This window comes from Hyaloscypha bicolor (genome assembly GCF_002865645.1).
Source record: "Hyaloscypha bicolor E unplaced genomic scaffold K444scaffold_52, whole genome shotgun sequence".
NCBI classification, from domain to species: domain Eukaryota; kingdom Fungi; phylum Ascomycota; class Leotiomycetes; order Helotiales; family Hyaloscyphaceae; genus Hyaloscypha; species Hyaloscypha bicolor.
The window spans coordinates 205,559-219,712 of NW_020194554.1; the positions used below are offsets into that span (position 1 = coordinate 205,559).

The 14,154-nt window shown below is 49.8% G+C and overlaps 4 protein-coding genes across 4 annotated transcripts; 2 read left to right on the top strand and 2 right to left on the bottom strand.

Annotated features, from left to right (window-relative positions):
• Window positions 1-1,415: 1,415 nt before the first annotated feature.
• Window positions 1,416-2,160, bottom strand: K444DRAFT_328547 (uncharacterized protein). Its single transcript, XM_024871932.1, has one exon. The coding sequence runs from the start codon at window positions 1,992-1,994 to the stop codon at window positions 1,482-1,484; it is 513 nt and encodes a 170-aa protein (XP_024740017.1). The 5' UTR covers window positions 1,995-2,160; the 3' UTR covers window positions 1,416-1,481.
• Window positions 2,161-2,801: 641 nt separating this feature from the next.
• K444DRAFT_523045 (kinase-like protein) lies at window positions 2,802-4,517 on the top strand (the record flags this gene model as incomplete). The annotated part of the gene is made up of 4 exons (XM_024874253.1): window positions 2,802-3,591; window positions 3,661-3,733; window positions 3,781-4,018; window positions 4,077-4,517. The coding sequence occupies 4 exons, from the start codon at window positions 2,802-2,804 to the stop codon at window positions 4,515-4,517; spliced, it is 1,542 nt and encodes a 513-aa protein (XP_024740018.1).
• A 1,424-nt stretch (window positions 4,518-5,941) lies between these two features.
• On the top strand, window positions 5,942-9,522 carry K444DRAFT_661197 (uncharacterized protein). Its single transcript, XM_024886552.1, has 5 exons — window positions 5,942-6,937; window positions 7,074-7,102; window positions 7,163-7,717; window positions 7,781-7,837; window positions 8,008-9,522. The coding sequence occupies exons 1-5, from the start codon at window positions 6,099-6,101 to the stop codon at window positions 9,279-9,281; spliced, it is 2,754 nt and encodes a 917-aa protein (XP_024740019.1). The 5' UTR covers window positions 5,942-6,098; the 3' UTR covers window positions 9,282-9,522.
• A 791-nt stretch (window positions 9,523-10,313) lies between these two features.
• On the bottom strand, window positions 10,314-13,666 carry K444DRAFT_626864 (heavy metal translocatin; the record flags this gene model as incomplete). The annotated part of the gene is made up of 3 exons (XM_024882718.1): window positions 10,314-13,205; window positions 13,259-13,365; window positions 13,420-13,666. 3 exons carry the CDS (start codon window positions 13,664-13,666, stop codon window positions 10,314-10,316), a joined length of 3,246 nt encoding a protein of 1,081 aa, XP_024740020.1.
• Window positions 13,667-14,154: the final 488 nt, after the last annotated feature.

Here is a 14,154-nt window from a genome sequence, read left to right on the forward strand (position 1 = left end):
CTTCGTCTGCCCTTCGTCTGCGTTAAGTCCCCTTGTCCTCGTATATCAGAAGCAGTTGCTTTTGATACAAGTCTAATGTTGAATTGCATCTGGGAGAGCATTGTTTTACTGACCCTCTGCGACCCCGGCGACGAAGTCGTCGAACCGGTAAACTATCCTTCTATCTGGGGCAGCCACAAGTACGAATTCCTGTCCTGATGAACCAGGGCATCGTGGCACCGCGGAGCACCCGGCGTGATGTTCGAGGAGCACGAGGCTGCGCTAATTTACGACTGCGTCGAAGCTTGGATCCGAGTCTACGCAGGAATTGCCGATTTCCTTGATAAAAGAAAGCCCTCTGCTCTTGTGGAACTTCTGCAAAGGTATGTCGACGGCCTGAGATACTCGGCTGAGAAGGTCCTCGCTGATATTGGACTCCACGACCTGGTTGCGTTCTACAAGCCACAATTTTAAGAGCAATTTTAAGAGCATGCGCGTTTCAAGGATGAACGGTTGCGTGAGCACTACCGTTCCTTTTGGGAAGGTGTTGACGAACAAGACGAACTGGCCTGTGAAGCTCCGTCAAAAAAAGCTATTTTCAACGCTCTGCATGGCCCTGAGCCGTCGCTAGATATGAATCATACGATCTTTGTCCTAATATCTTTACCCTGTAAAATTAAAGTAAATCTGTGATATTAGCCAAATCTTCCGGTATTAGCCTTAAAAAACCTTGCATCCTCTCTTCCGGTGCCTCAAACTGTTCTTGCTTAGGGCAAGAACGAAGACTTATACTCATGGAATAATGGGTGGAGAGTAGGAAAAGATGTTTTCGGAAACCGTTGTGATGAGTGTAGATAGGGAGGTGTTTGACGTGAGTGTGGAGGGTTGGGGTCTCGTCACAAGTCGTCGTTTTGTATTCGTAGAATGCTTCGCGGTCATAAGATGTGCATCAAAATAAGTGATATATAGTAGGAGTGATGGTGAATGGAGTAGCTCCTGCTAGGACGTTAATATGATTAAAGTTGGCGATGGTTGAGGTGGGGTAGAAGCCAAGAAAAGGGGTATTTCGATCACGGGAAATGAGTCAGCATTGGCAGGGAAACCCCGCTTGCTCCCCTGGCATCGATCACAATTCGATCCAGCCCTGCAAAAGGATATCTTCATGACTCGATATCAAAGGTCGGTTTCGCACCTATGAGAGAAGGTCGAGTGCGGAACATGCAAAGAGGTATCCCCGAAGCAATGCTGACCACATCTTCTCACGCCTCACCAGGGGAAAAGACGCCAGGTAATTCGGGCAACCGACAGGGGGTAGATCTGCATGCAATGCCAGCTGAACAACCTCCTTTCTCGTGATGGCAATGGATCCCAAGCCTTGCTCCTCGCCCCTCACCCTCCCCCACTCCTTGTACCGCCTCGTTGCGCTGAATGGCCGCGAGACATTTTGAAGCTCCTGTCCCGGGGATTGCGTCTTTTTTGTTGATGGCTGGTGGTCTGACTTACTAATGCTGCGACCAAGGAGGGGCTTCTTCTACGTCATTGGCTAGACAGCTCATCGTAGGCGCTTTCTCGCTCTCTTCTATTTGTGAGCTCCCATGTGCTCTGTTTTGCCGCCCAACCCCTCTCTGTCCATCTTGACGCGGTATCTTTGTGACGTGAACTCCATCAAACACGTCCCTGTGCACGCTTTTGGGTTTTATACAGATCTTCTGAATCTCCCGCGCTCCGGATCTGCGGCCAGTAATATCAGGTGGGTTCGTTGAATGCGAGGCGCAGGTTCTCTTTAACGAGTTTAAACCCCTCCACAGTCCAAGATCTAGACGGCACGCCTGGCGAGTGAGCGTCGCGAATCTTGGACCGGCCGGGCCTTGCACGAAGCGCATGTTTTTTGGGGCCGACCTCCCCTTTGCCTCCGTCGCGCTCCATCTCTCCCTCTCCTCCTGGAGAAATTGGGAATTGGCTCGAGTCGGCAGCATCTTCAGCATCTGATCGCGTCGCAGCACGAGTCCTCGCATCACAGCAGGCGCCGCCGCCGTGGGCGATCAACGCTGCACACGCAGCACACGCAGCACAGCAGCGGCAGACACAAGGCGAGGACAGGACGGTTTCTCGGACTTTGCGCGGTGCTGAGCGCATCAAGTTACCCGGCGCAGCATAGTGTAGAGAAGCAGCTTCGACCGGATCGCCCGCGTCATTACATTCACAGCACAACACAACACACAGCAGCATCAGCAGAAAGAAGCAGCATCCAACATTCAGCATCCAGCAGCTGCCTCTCTTCCGCGCTCCTGCTGCAGGAGACGCCGACTCCGCCCGGGCCCCGCCAGCACCACCACCAACTCAGATCATGAACGGCTCGCACATCAAACAGGCCGCTATCCAGAAGGCAAAGCAGGTCGCAAACGCTTCCAATGGAAACGCCAACAAGAAGCGGAAGAAGGAGCTGAAGCCCATCATCACAACTGAGGGTCAGCAGGAGAAAGCGCAGTCGCAGTCGCAAGAGAAGGATGCTGAAGGCGCCTCAGCTGCCTCAAACATGGCATCGTCGAATCAGCCTGCTGCAGGGTAAGTTCCTTTTTTCCAGACCTCACCCCCTCCTCCCCTCGACCACAACGCAACACAAAACAATCACAATCACAACCACGACAACGTCCGCCGTGTGTGCGCGCACGTCCGTCATTCACCAATCCCCGCCTTCAAAATGATCCAGGCCGATCTGCTCTACCACAACATCCACCTGCACAATGTCTTCGCTGCTGAAGAACCTGCTGACCACCAATAACCACGGCCACAGATCCACCGGCGCAGTGAACAATACAAATATGAAAGACCGAACACCCTCGTCGTCCTCGTCACGAGAAGACGCCGCCGAGACGACTGCCGATGAAGAGGACTCCGAAGACTACTGCAAGGGCGGCTATCATCCCGTCTCTGTTGGTGAGCAGTTCAAGGATGGGAAATATACCGTGGTGCGCAAGCTGGGCTGGGGTCACTTCTCGACAGTCTGGCTTTCCAGAGATAATGTGACGGGGAAGCACGTCGCCTTGAAGGTCGTGCGGTCCGCAGCCCACTACACCGAAACCGCTATAGACGAAATCAAGCTGCTCAACAAGATCGTGGCCGCCAAACCAGATCACCCTGGCCGAAAACATGTCGTCAGCCTTCTGGATTCCTTCGAGCACAAAGGCCCCAATGGCACGCACGTTTGCATGGTGTTTGAGGTCCTGGGCGAGAATCTTCTGGGCCTGATCAAGCGGTGGAATCATCGAGGCATCCCCATGCCGCTCGTCAAGCAGATCACGAAGCAAGTCCTCCTGGGTCTAGACTACCTGCACCGAGAGTGTGGAATTATACATACAGATTTGAAGCCTGAGAACGTATTGATAGAGATCGGGGACGTGGAGCAGATTGTCAAGACATTTGTTAAAGAGGAGCCGAAGAAGGACAACAAGGAAGATAACCCGAATGGGAGGAGGAGACGACGGACACTCATCACGGGCAGCCAGCCTTTACCCAGTCCATTGAACGCCAGCTTCAACCATGCTGATTTGATGCGGTTTCCTGGTAGCACGCCAGGTTCGCACACAAGTCTAAACCAAATGATGCACGAAGGTAATGATTCTCCCGTCAAAGACACCCAAACCGCTTCTTTAGAGTCTGTCGTAATGAGTGGTGCTATAGGCGGCTCGAAAGACGGCTCTCCCAAGAACGATAAGGACGAGGAGGAAAAGCACAAGCAGAGGGAAAGGACAGCGTACGCATCCTCTCTTTACCCGTGGAACGAGCCTAACATGCAAGCAGAGATATCCTCACCCGTGAAGTCTCCGGCATCTCTTTAGACAAGTCCTCCTCGAGTGAAAAGAAAGATGAAACAACCGGCTACGAAAAGATCTCCGTCAAGATAGCAGATTTAGGCAATGCGTGTTGGACAGGTCACCATTTCACAAACGATATCCAGACAAGGCAATACCGCTCCCCAGAGGTTATTCTCGGCGCAAAATGGGGTGCAAGTACAGATGTCTGGAGTATGGCTGCTATGGTACTTTCCTCTCCCTACCTCTCCCCCGAAGTCATATCTTAACATCTGTAATTCACAGGTCTTCGAACTCATAACCGGTGACTACCTCTTCGACCCGCAATCCGGCACCAAATACGGCAAAGACGACGACCACATCGCGCAAATTATCGAGCTCCTGGGCCCGTTCCCGAAATCCCTCTGCCTCTCCGGAAAATGGAGCCAAGAAATCTTCAACCGCAAAGGCGAGCTGCGAAATATACACCGGCTACGACACTGGGCTTTGCCCGATGTGTTGAAGGAGAAATACCATTTTAAAGAGGATGAGGCGAGGAAGGTGGCTGAGTTCTTGGTCCCGATGCTGGAGTTGGTTCCCGAGAAGAGGGCGAATGCGGGGGGTATGGCTGGCGCGGAATGGTTAGAGGATACCGTAGGCATGCGGGGGCTGAAGATTGAGGGCTTGGCGGTGGGGAGCAAGGGGGAGGGCATCGAGGGGTGGGCTTGTGAGGTTAAGAAGCGGTAGTCCTCTCCCTCTACCACTACTTTGTCACCTTCTCTCCTGTTGGATGGGAAGGGCGATAAGACATGAGGTAGAACGAATCGAATGCCACTCGTTTTCTCGAACGACACGACTCTCTTTTTCTCCTACATGGTGTCGGCATATTCGGTGGGGAGGTGTTTCTTGGACGTGTAGAAAGAAAGGTACATATACGTGGGTGGAGCAACCGATTGGGCAAAAGAGCCGTTTGAATGTGCAGGGACCTTGGCCTGAGTCTATGACTGGATCGAACGGATTATTGAATTGAAGGGATTCAACGGCGTTAAGAGTAGATAGACTTGAACGACACTGTTTGAAGTACCATGCTTCTTGATCGTCCCTTTTTGAAGTGGGTCGCTGAACCCGTCTTCGCCTGCTGACCAACCGAAGGACATCTCTGAGCATTGTTAATATTGCACGTAGGACGGGGAACAGAATAGTAGAGCGAAGTGTGCAAATCTCGATGAGGCAGTTGTCTCTTAGCTGAAGTGCAGGCGCATATCAAATGCCACAATCCTTGTTTACGTAAGTAATATCAAGGCTGGCGCAAGGCAGACTGCGTGGTTGAAACAAACTTCCTATTGATCCTAAGTACGAGTATTATTAGGCCATTGATAACTTCAGTCGGAAACTTAATGTCCCAGTACGAACACTACATACACAGGAAACGTAAAAAGTGATCAGCACCTTTTAGTAGTAGAGTTCTTGTCACTAACCGAATCCTTAACTGTTACTGCTAAATTAGGCTTCCAATATGTTGGGTATTTAGTTCATATCTTCAGAATGTTATGAGAAAACCCTCAGTTGTAAATAAGGAGGCCACAAACATAAATAATGGTATTATAGGTCCTTTCAGTTAAGTGTAATATAACAACAACTTCATCCCGATTCCCAATTCCCAAACCCGTCAGGACTCCGCAACTCATATTCCACACTCTCTGGTGGTCTCTAACACCAAGTGAGGCAAAAGATCCTGCGTTTACAAGCTCGTTAATCTTCTGATTCTTCCTTTTGAAAGAGGAGCAAATGCTAAGCCACTTAACCTGAATTGTGCTCGGGGAATTACCAAGAATTGCGAGGGCTCGCCTAACCGCCGATTCAGCCCCTCCCTAAGGACGGGAGAGAGACTCACACCTCACACTCGTGCCTCGTATCGGGAAGCATCCAACTCCGTTGCCTCAATTCATTCCTGATGTTTACCAAAACGTATCTTGCAATCGCTCATTCAGAAGCCTTGCCCCCAACTCCACACCCTTTGATCCACGTGGAAGAGTAAAGCTGCATTGGAGAGCCCCTGCAGCTTTGTCTCATTGGCCGCATGCCCAAGCCTCGTTTAGCCCCACACTAGCGGTGTCTCATAAACTCATTTTATACCCAGCCTGATCACGAAAAGGAGGAGATGCCAATAGCTTCATCAATGCTCGGGGATCTGGGTCTACGCGCGAGTGTTTCTGACGCATCCGGAAGGACGACATAGCATCAGCGCTGAACTGGTACGGAATCCGGATACCCAACACCTACGAGTGATTGGAGAGTTCGTTCATATTCGTCGCCTAGCCTTGCACCATGGATCCTCTCACTGCCCTCGGTCTGGCAAGCAACATCATCCAATTTGTTGATTTTGCAAGCAAGCTCTTCTCTACTACTACGAGGCTGTATGCTTCACAGTCTGGGGCAAGCGCGGAGCATTTGGAGCTGGAAAGTTTGGTTTCGCATATCAAAAAGCTTGCAGAAGGCGCCAAACCCCGCAATTCCCCAGGCAGCAAGATCAATTCGGATGAGGACAATACTCTGGTAGATTTGGGGAACCAGTGCGTTGCGGTATCGAGAGAACTGCTGGGGGTACTTAACAGTCTCAAGTTGAAAGGGGACCACACCAGAAGCTGGGACAGCTTTGTTCAAGCACTCAGAACCGAGTGGAAGAAGGACGACATTGAATCGCTTCAACGGAGACTCGATAGAATGAGTAATCAATTGAATGCGCGTATTTTGCTAGATCAGCAAGCCGAGGTCGTCTCGAAACTTTATGAGATCGCTTCGGACAATCGTCGTTTAGAGGCCACGAGAACTTGGGAGATTGATTGTCTACGAGAAGACTTTCAAAAGCTTTTCAAGAAAATTGAAGACGGGCTGCAAAAAGACGGTGCTGAAATCAGGACGTTGGCACAACTTTCTGATGCTGTTGAAAAGGGAGTGGGATACTCTTCTGAATTAACGATTCTGGATTTCATCCGCTTCGATACGATAGATGACCGTCAAATCGGAGTTCGAAAAGCGCACGAGCAGACATTCTCATGGATATTTCGCAATCGGCCATCACCTAGTCAACCTCCGAATGCCCAAAACTTCGGCAAATGGCTGAAGTCCGATAATACTCTGTTTTGGGTGACGGGAAAGCCGGGCAGGTAAGAATTCGAGTTTCTCATGGCACAGTACTCTTCACTCTGCACAACTATAAAGCGCAAGAAATCACTCACTTCCCTGATTGTTCCCAAAGTTGTGTTTTTGGGCGTGATCAATGCTGACTCTCTGACCTCGTAGTGGAAAATCGACACTCATGAAATTCATTTGTGAGCATGAAGACACTGCAACTAATCTGGAAACCTGAGCGAAGGGACGACAGCTCATAGTTGCACAGTTCTTCTTCTGGAACGCTGGTAGACAAGCTCTGCAGAAATCACAAGAAGGTTTACTCCGGTCAATACTGTACCAGATTCTACGTCAAACACCAGATTTGATCCCTTATGCTTCTCCTGCCCTTTGGAAAGCCCTTATCTCAGGGAAATCGCGACTCCCCATAGCGGCACAATCGTTATCGACGCCACAGCTCCTTGATGCGTTTCAAGTCGTCTCAACTCACCTCGGGGAGTCAAAAGCTAGATTCTGCTTCTTTATTGACGGAGTAGACGAGTATGACGGCAAGCCGAATGATATTATCCGACTCATTGAGTTGCTAAAATCAACACTACAAGTCAAGTTGTGCGTATCTAGTCGACCTTGGAACGAATTCGAGAAAGCCTTCGGTCAAGATCAGCCGATGAAACTATATATGCAGGACTTAACCTCAAACGATATCAGATCGTATATCGCCGACACTCTCGAGAAGGACACAGGATTTCAAGAGTTGAAGCAAAGGGACAATCGCTACGGCGATCTTGTTCAAGATATACTCGACGCAGCAAGAGGTATGTTGTTGGGGAGCAATCATCTCCTTTTTCACATTGTTTTATAATTCTCCCGTAGAATAGTTCTGGCTGCCCGGGAAGATCATATAGCAAGGAATTTCCAAGTCCCCAATTACGTAGGTGTAGGTGTTGGGGAGAAACTCTTTCCTATTTCAATGTACTGGCTTTTCTGAGACAATTTGTTTTCCTTGTCCCAAGTTTCCTGAGAGCCTGGATCGAGCATCACTGACTTCCCCGTTACCTAGGTGTCTTTTTATGGGTCGTTCTTGTTGTGCGATCACTCCTCGAAGGACTTACGAATGCCGATAGGATCGTGGACTTGCAAAGACGACTCCGGCTTATCCCAACAGATCTCAACGAATATTTTGAACGAATCCTATTTACTGTGGACAATTTTTACAGGAAAGAAACGGCGCAGATGTTTCAAGTCACCTTGATAGCACGCGACGCTCTGTCACTTATGAGTTACTGGTACATGGATCAAGAGGCCTCATTTCTAGAGAACTTAAAGGCGGGGCCTGTAAGCAAGGCGATTATCGACGGCCGCCTGGCTCAAATGTGTAAAAGACTCAACGCTTGTTGCAAAGGCCTTCTAGAAGTCCAATCCTTCGAACATCGCGGAGGAACCGAGAACTTTTTCAACCTGAAGGTGGATTTCCTTCACCGAACGGTTCGCGACTTTCTTCGAGACCCGGACATGCAGAAAATGCTAGGAAAGTGGGTTGGCACAGATTTTGATGCCAATATTGCCATCTGTCAATCATTGATTGCCCAGGTCAAAACAGCCCCACAAGACAGAAGTTATTTCGGAACTGGTAACGCAATGGCTAGAGTTATCAACCTCTTCTTCGGTCATGCAAATGTGCTGGAAGATAGCCAGTATCCCCTGGCATTAGAGGTCCGCCTTCTTGACGACCTCGTAATTGCCCTTGCGCAGCATAAGTCTTATCTCGGAAGTGTCTGGACTTTGTTTTCGATCCACGAGAGAAGCAAACAGAACAGTAGTAGAGACCCAGGTTATTTAGTCTTGGAAGAAGCTGTTCAAAACGGATTTCACCGTTACGTTTCGAAGAAGCTGGGCGAGCGGCCGAGCCTTCCTGTGATTCAACAAGCCGAGCTGCTACGTTGTGCCTTGTTCCCAGCTGCCTCCTGTCCGGTCTCAGTTCCTCGCTTGCCAATGGTCGTCTTACTTCTTGAAAAGGGTTGTGGTTACCATGGTCCTAATTGCGGCTTACATAATCCCTCAAGTGACAAGACGCCATGGATTGCTTTTCTAGAGGCAGAATATGAGAGTCTGCAGACGGGGAGAAGCCTCGAAGATACCTTGCCTATCATCAAAGATATGTTGAGCCATGGCGCAGATCTCAACGCGAATTGTTTCCTCGGGGACTTGATGGGCGGAGACCATAAGGCATCCGAGGTCGTCAGAATGTTGATAACAGACTTTGATGCAAGAGCGCTTGGAGATCTCTTAACTCGGACCACTGACAGTGAGCAACAAAAGTCGGGTAGCAGTCGGCGGAAGCGGTTCATCTCAATGATATTTAGAGGCAAACGGAAGTAAAGTGAGGACATTCACGTATGGCGTATTGTTTACACCGTTCCCTCCCCCCAAGGGCTAGCCTCGGTGCTACACCGGCGTCTATTGTTTCAGTACATAGGTTCTTTCGTTGGATAGTTTGACAAGTATTTTGTTGGGGCAAAAGGGGACTCTATACACTTTGACTTTGGGCCACTGAAAAGTAAGTGTGGCTTCCCCCTCTCTCCCTTGTCCAACGCAAAGAGGGTTCAAGGAATAAATAGCCACGTGCTGTTGAGCTCTTTTATCCTTAATAGCGCTGGGCGAATCGAAACTTACTCATGCGAAGTATATGAAGAATCCTGGGTCACTTTTTTCACTCCTCACACTGGAAATGTTCAACGCATTTATAGTCTTTAACGCCTAATGAATCTCCGACAGGTTCTTCCCCGTCTTACAATCAAACCGGTAGGGTTGGCTTATGGCCATATACAACATAACTATCATCAACATTAGCAGAATAGTGCGAGGCATGAGAGAATGAATTTACATGGGAACACAAATATGGACTCTACCGACTAAGGTTTGCCATTCTTTCGTCGAACTCAATAATCTGGTGATGGACTCAAACTATCGCGAAGAATTCTCTTCAGTTTCAAATCCTGAGGACAATGGCCATGCGCAATTGATCACGTGCCTCGAGACAAAATTAAGGCTCTCCCGCTCACTTGAAAGCCTTGGCTGATATTTCCGAAATGGAAGAAATGCTTGTCATTATCCATGGGTCAGGCTGGATGACATCTGCAGAGTTCGAAGATTCAATTCAAGGGCATGTCAACAATCTCACCGAAATGCAAAAATCTCTCCTCTCTGGGAGCCGTGCTATTAAACCCGCGGACCCTACTTCGGAGTCCTGAGCGATCTCCATAGTAACTTAGCCCAAATATGTATTCCTTATTTTGCTGCGTATCCTTAGTCCTTGAATTCTATTGAGCTTAATCTTGATTCCTCTTGGGTAAGCACAAGTAATGGAAGTCGACATTCGCTGCTCCCAAGCGAGATCCATCGAGAGCTACTCTAAGCAGAAAATTTGGCCCATCGCAAACCGACCGCAACAGCGATAACCGGCAGGACACTCACGATCTCACCCACTCCTGCAAAGGCGGGCGGGACGCGGAAGTTGACGAATGCCCCAGCGGCCAGCAAGATGGCGAACAGGTTGTAAACGAATGACCAGGCGAAGTTGAACACAATGCGGCGCAGTGCCTTGCGAGATAGCTCCATGAGCACAAGCACGCCGCGAAGGTCTGCACGCATCAAGACAACGTCTGCGGCACTGCGAGCGACATCTGTGCCTTCCCTCATGTGAATACCAATGTCAGCGGAAGCGAGAGCAATTGCGTCGTTGGTGCCGTCGCCGAGGAAGAAGACGGTGGAGTTTGCAGAGGAGGTCTTTAGTGTCTGGATGTAAGCCTGCTTGTCTGCTGGTGAACAACGGGACAGAGCATTCAACGACGGGATCCCCAGGTTTTCAGCAGTTTTCTGAACAGCGCCTGTTTCATCACCGCTGACAATGCTAACGGAAATTCCTTTAGCTTGAAGAGTTGAGACGACGTACGCGGCTTCAGGGCGAAGAGTGTCTTGAAGCGCATAGATAGCTCGAAGAGTGTCGTTGACCGTGAAGCAAAGGACTGTTGAACCAAAAGTGAGAAACTGCTGTACCTTCGATGAGGGAGTAGCTTGAGTCCACGATGCATTCCCGGCGCGAATCTCGGTGCCATTCCAGTTACCGAGAACGCCCTTCCCTGGGAGAGACTTGATATCGAGAACGGTAGCCGGGGACACGTCAAGGGATTGTAAGTGCTCAGTGATCGCCTGAGATACGGGATGCTTGATTCCATATACCAACCCAAGCAAGATTGGCTTAACATCTGTCGTTAGACCGTCAATATAATTGCTTTCTTCCACATTCAAACGTCCAGTAGTTAGCGTGCCCGTCTTGTCGAAAACAACATGGGTAACATTCTTAGCGGCCTCGATGGTATCTGCTGTCTTGAAGATGACTCCCTTTTCTGCAGCAACGCCTCCAGCAATTACTATAACCATAGGCACAGCCAAACCAATTGCGCATGGGCATGAGATGATCAAAACGGCAATAGAATAAGTCACCGCCTGGACAGTGGCATCTGAGCTGCTTCTTTTTTGGATGGCGATACCGACAGCAATCCAGATGACAAACGTGACGATGGCGATGGCTGCAACAACTGGTACGAAATATCCAGTAATACGGTCGGCCAACGCTTGTGTCTTCGGCTTGGATAGTTTTGCCTCGTCAACCATATTGGCAATAGTACTGATAGTATTGTCGGCGCAAAGCCGAGTCAATCGAATATCCAAGGTACCTGAACCGTTGACGGAGCCAGCAACAACAGGCGAGCCCTTACTCTTCGCCACCGGGCTCGACTCTCCTGTAATCATTGACTCGTTGATTTCTGAGCTTCCCGAGATGACGGTGCCATCAGTTACAACTTTTGCTTCAGGCATAACGCGGAAGATGTCACCATACTGAAGAAGTCGTACATCAATGTCCCGGGTACTTGTGCCATCGCTCTCGACTAGCATGGCTGTAGATTGCTGCAATGAGCGGATAGCAATGGACTCTATGGCCTTCTGTCGTGCCAGGGCGGTGATGAATCTGCCTAACATGATCAGGGTGACCAGTAAAGTGCTCGTTTCAAAGAATTCGCCTGTTGACAGCGGCTTGCCTGTAATTAGCATGGCGAAAGCGACGACTGAGAAAATATAGGCGACGCTAGTACTCAAGACGATGAGAAGATCCATCTCAATGACCCGTGCAAATATCAAACTCTTCAAGGCGGCAGGGTAGAAAGGGCCTGCAATGAATATCTGTATAATAGTTGCCAATGCTAGTGATGTAGAGCCATAGGCGATCTCTCGTTCTGGGAGGGGGGCCCAAGCTAGAACCAAGACAGGCACGGTGAGGCATGCGGATATGAGAGTTGCCAACCCCCCTTGCCACACATGCTTATTGCCTGCCGAGATCGATGGATCTAGACGATGAGGCGCTAGCTTTAGCTGCTGATCAAAAGCTGATTTAACAATGTCTCGAGCTCCAATGATTTGAGGTTCGTAAGTGATCTTGAAAGTCGCATTAGTAGTAGGATCGATGCTCAATACACCTGGTGGCAGTTGTTGAAGTAAGATCTCCTGAACGCCAGGCGAGAGAACCTCCAGTTCGTGGCCATCCTTGGAAAGCTTCTGGCATTCGAAGCCTGTTGCTCTCTGGAGTCGTGCCACCGCTCCGTCGATGGAGGTTTGAGTCGTATTGAGATCAAATTCAGCACGCGACAAAACTAGGCTGGTTTTAATTTTCGAGACACCACGTATATTGGCGAGAGTTCGTTCGAGCTTCGTCTCGCAACCAGTGCAGGTCATTCCTTGAATACTAAGAACAACATGCTCAGCACCCAAGGCTCCCTTTTCCAGGTCGAGGTTGACCTCGGAAGCTGTTATCCCCAAAATCTCTTTCTCCTTCGAGCATGAACCGCCAGAGCAGCAATCACCCGATGTTGCCCCAATTAACGCCGGCTTCGCCCTCTCGTTGCAGCATATCTTGGCACACGAGGTTGCCGATGACCCTGGCTCAGCTGGCTTCTTGCAAGGATCAAGAGGGGATACAGAGCAGCAGCTATCGCCCTTTGCGCTTCTCAATGACATTGGAAATGAAAGAGAGCTGTAGGTCCTGGCACCAGATCGACGGGTCCCGCATTGAGCATTTTGTCCTTTCGCACAGCATGATTCGAGGTTCAAGGCAAAAAGCGCACGGCAAATGCATCCAAGTGCCTCAAGAGTCGGTTGGAAGCGGCTCATGGCTGACTGCAAGTGACGCTGGCATGGTCGTTTCTCGGATTTCGCAGATTTGGGAGTTTTCGTACAGCAATCGTCACCCTTCTCTATGTTGTATTGGTGAAGTGGACAGGAGAGTAGGGATTGAAACTTACGAGAATCCTTGCACCCACTCGAAATGGTAGCACAGTCGTTGTCAGAGCCACACGAGTTCTCGCACTCGCGAACAGCGATGCGAACCACACAGGATTCTTTGAGTATACTGTAGTATTACTATTGTTACACTAGAATTGGTTGTTGGTATAGGCCAACTTACCGTCACAGCAAGGCTGTCCCGGGCTCGGAGCGTTGTTGCACTCAGTGCAAGGACTGGCCGTCTTTTCATTCTTCACGGGTTTCTGAGCTTCAGCTTCGACTGCGGGCTCGACTTGATCCCCATCGCAGCAAGTCTCTCCATCTCCCGGCTTGGATACTGAAGAACACTCTTCGACGGGCGCCAACGCGGTTGCCACGCTTGTCTCAGAGAGGCGGCCCTGTTTGCCATTACAACAGGACGGAGACATGGTCGAGGTGCGACACGACGTGTTCCAAAGATTAGTTTTTGGGTTTTTGGGTTTGTGAAATCGCGATTTTGCTCCAGACACGGTTTCGGTGTTCTCGCTAGAAGGGTTCACCCGCCAACCGCCGCCCAAACTGGGAAAGACTAAAACGCCCCCCCCCCCCCCCCCCCCCCCCCCCCCCCCCCCCCCCCCCCCCCCCCCCCCCTCTCTCTCCTTCTCTTACTAACCAGGTTGTCGGGCTGTTTATTAACACAACCCCATTTAATTAGTATCGAGGACGAAGGAGAGAATTTCATTTTAATATTCTTGGCTAGTACTGTACATAGAATTTGACGTCTTAAGACGTCTTTCTATATTTTGATGGACGACTTCCATTTCGGAACTTCTTGCGTAATATATGGGACATCGCTACTCTTGCCATTCCCATTTTGGAATACTATTTTTCATTGTAATTTGTCGCGAGAAGGGGGGAGCTACTGACATGGATGCCT

Excerpts from the sequence above, each read along its gene's own strand:
- K444DRAFT_661197 (XM_024886552.1), top strand. The coding sequence starts at position 6,099 with ATGGATCCTCTCACTGCCCTCGGTCTGGCAAGCAACATCATCCAATTT. Across the intron at positions 7,718-7,780 it reads TATACTCGACGCAGCAAGAG|TTCTGGCTGCCCGGGAAGAT; the intron begins GTATGTTGTTGG and ends CCCGTAGAATAG. Across the intron at positions 7,838-8,007 it reads CCAAGTCCCCAATTACGTAG|GACTTACGAATGCCGATAGG; the intron begins GTGTAGGTGTTG and ends CACTCCTCGAAG.
- K444DRAFT_328547 (XM_024871932.1), bottom strand. The coding sequence starts at position 1,994 with ATGCGAGGACTCGTGCTGCGACGCGATCAGATGCTGAAGATGCTGCCG.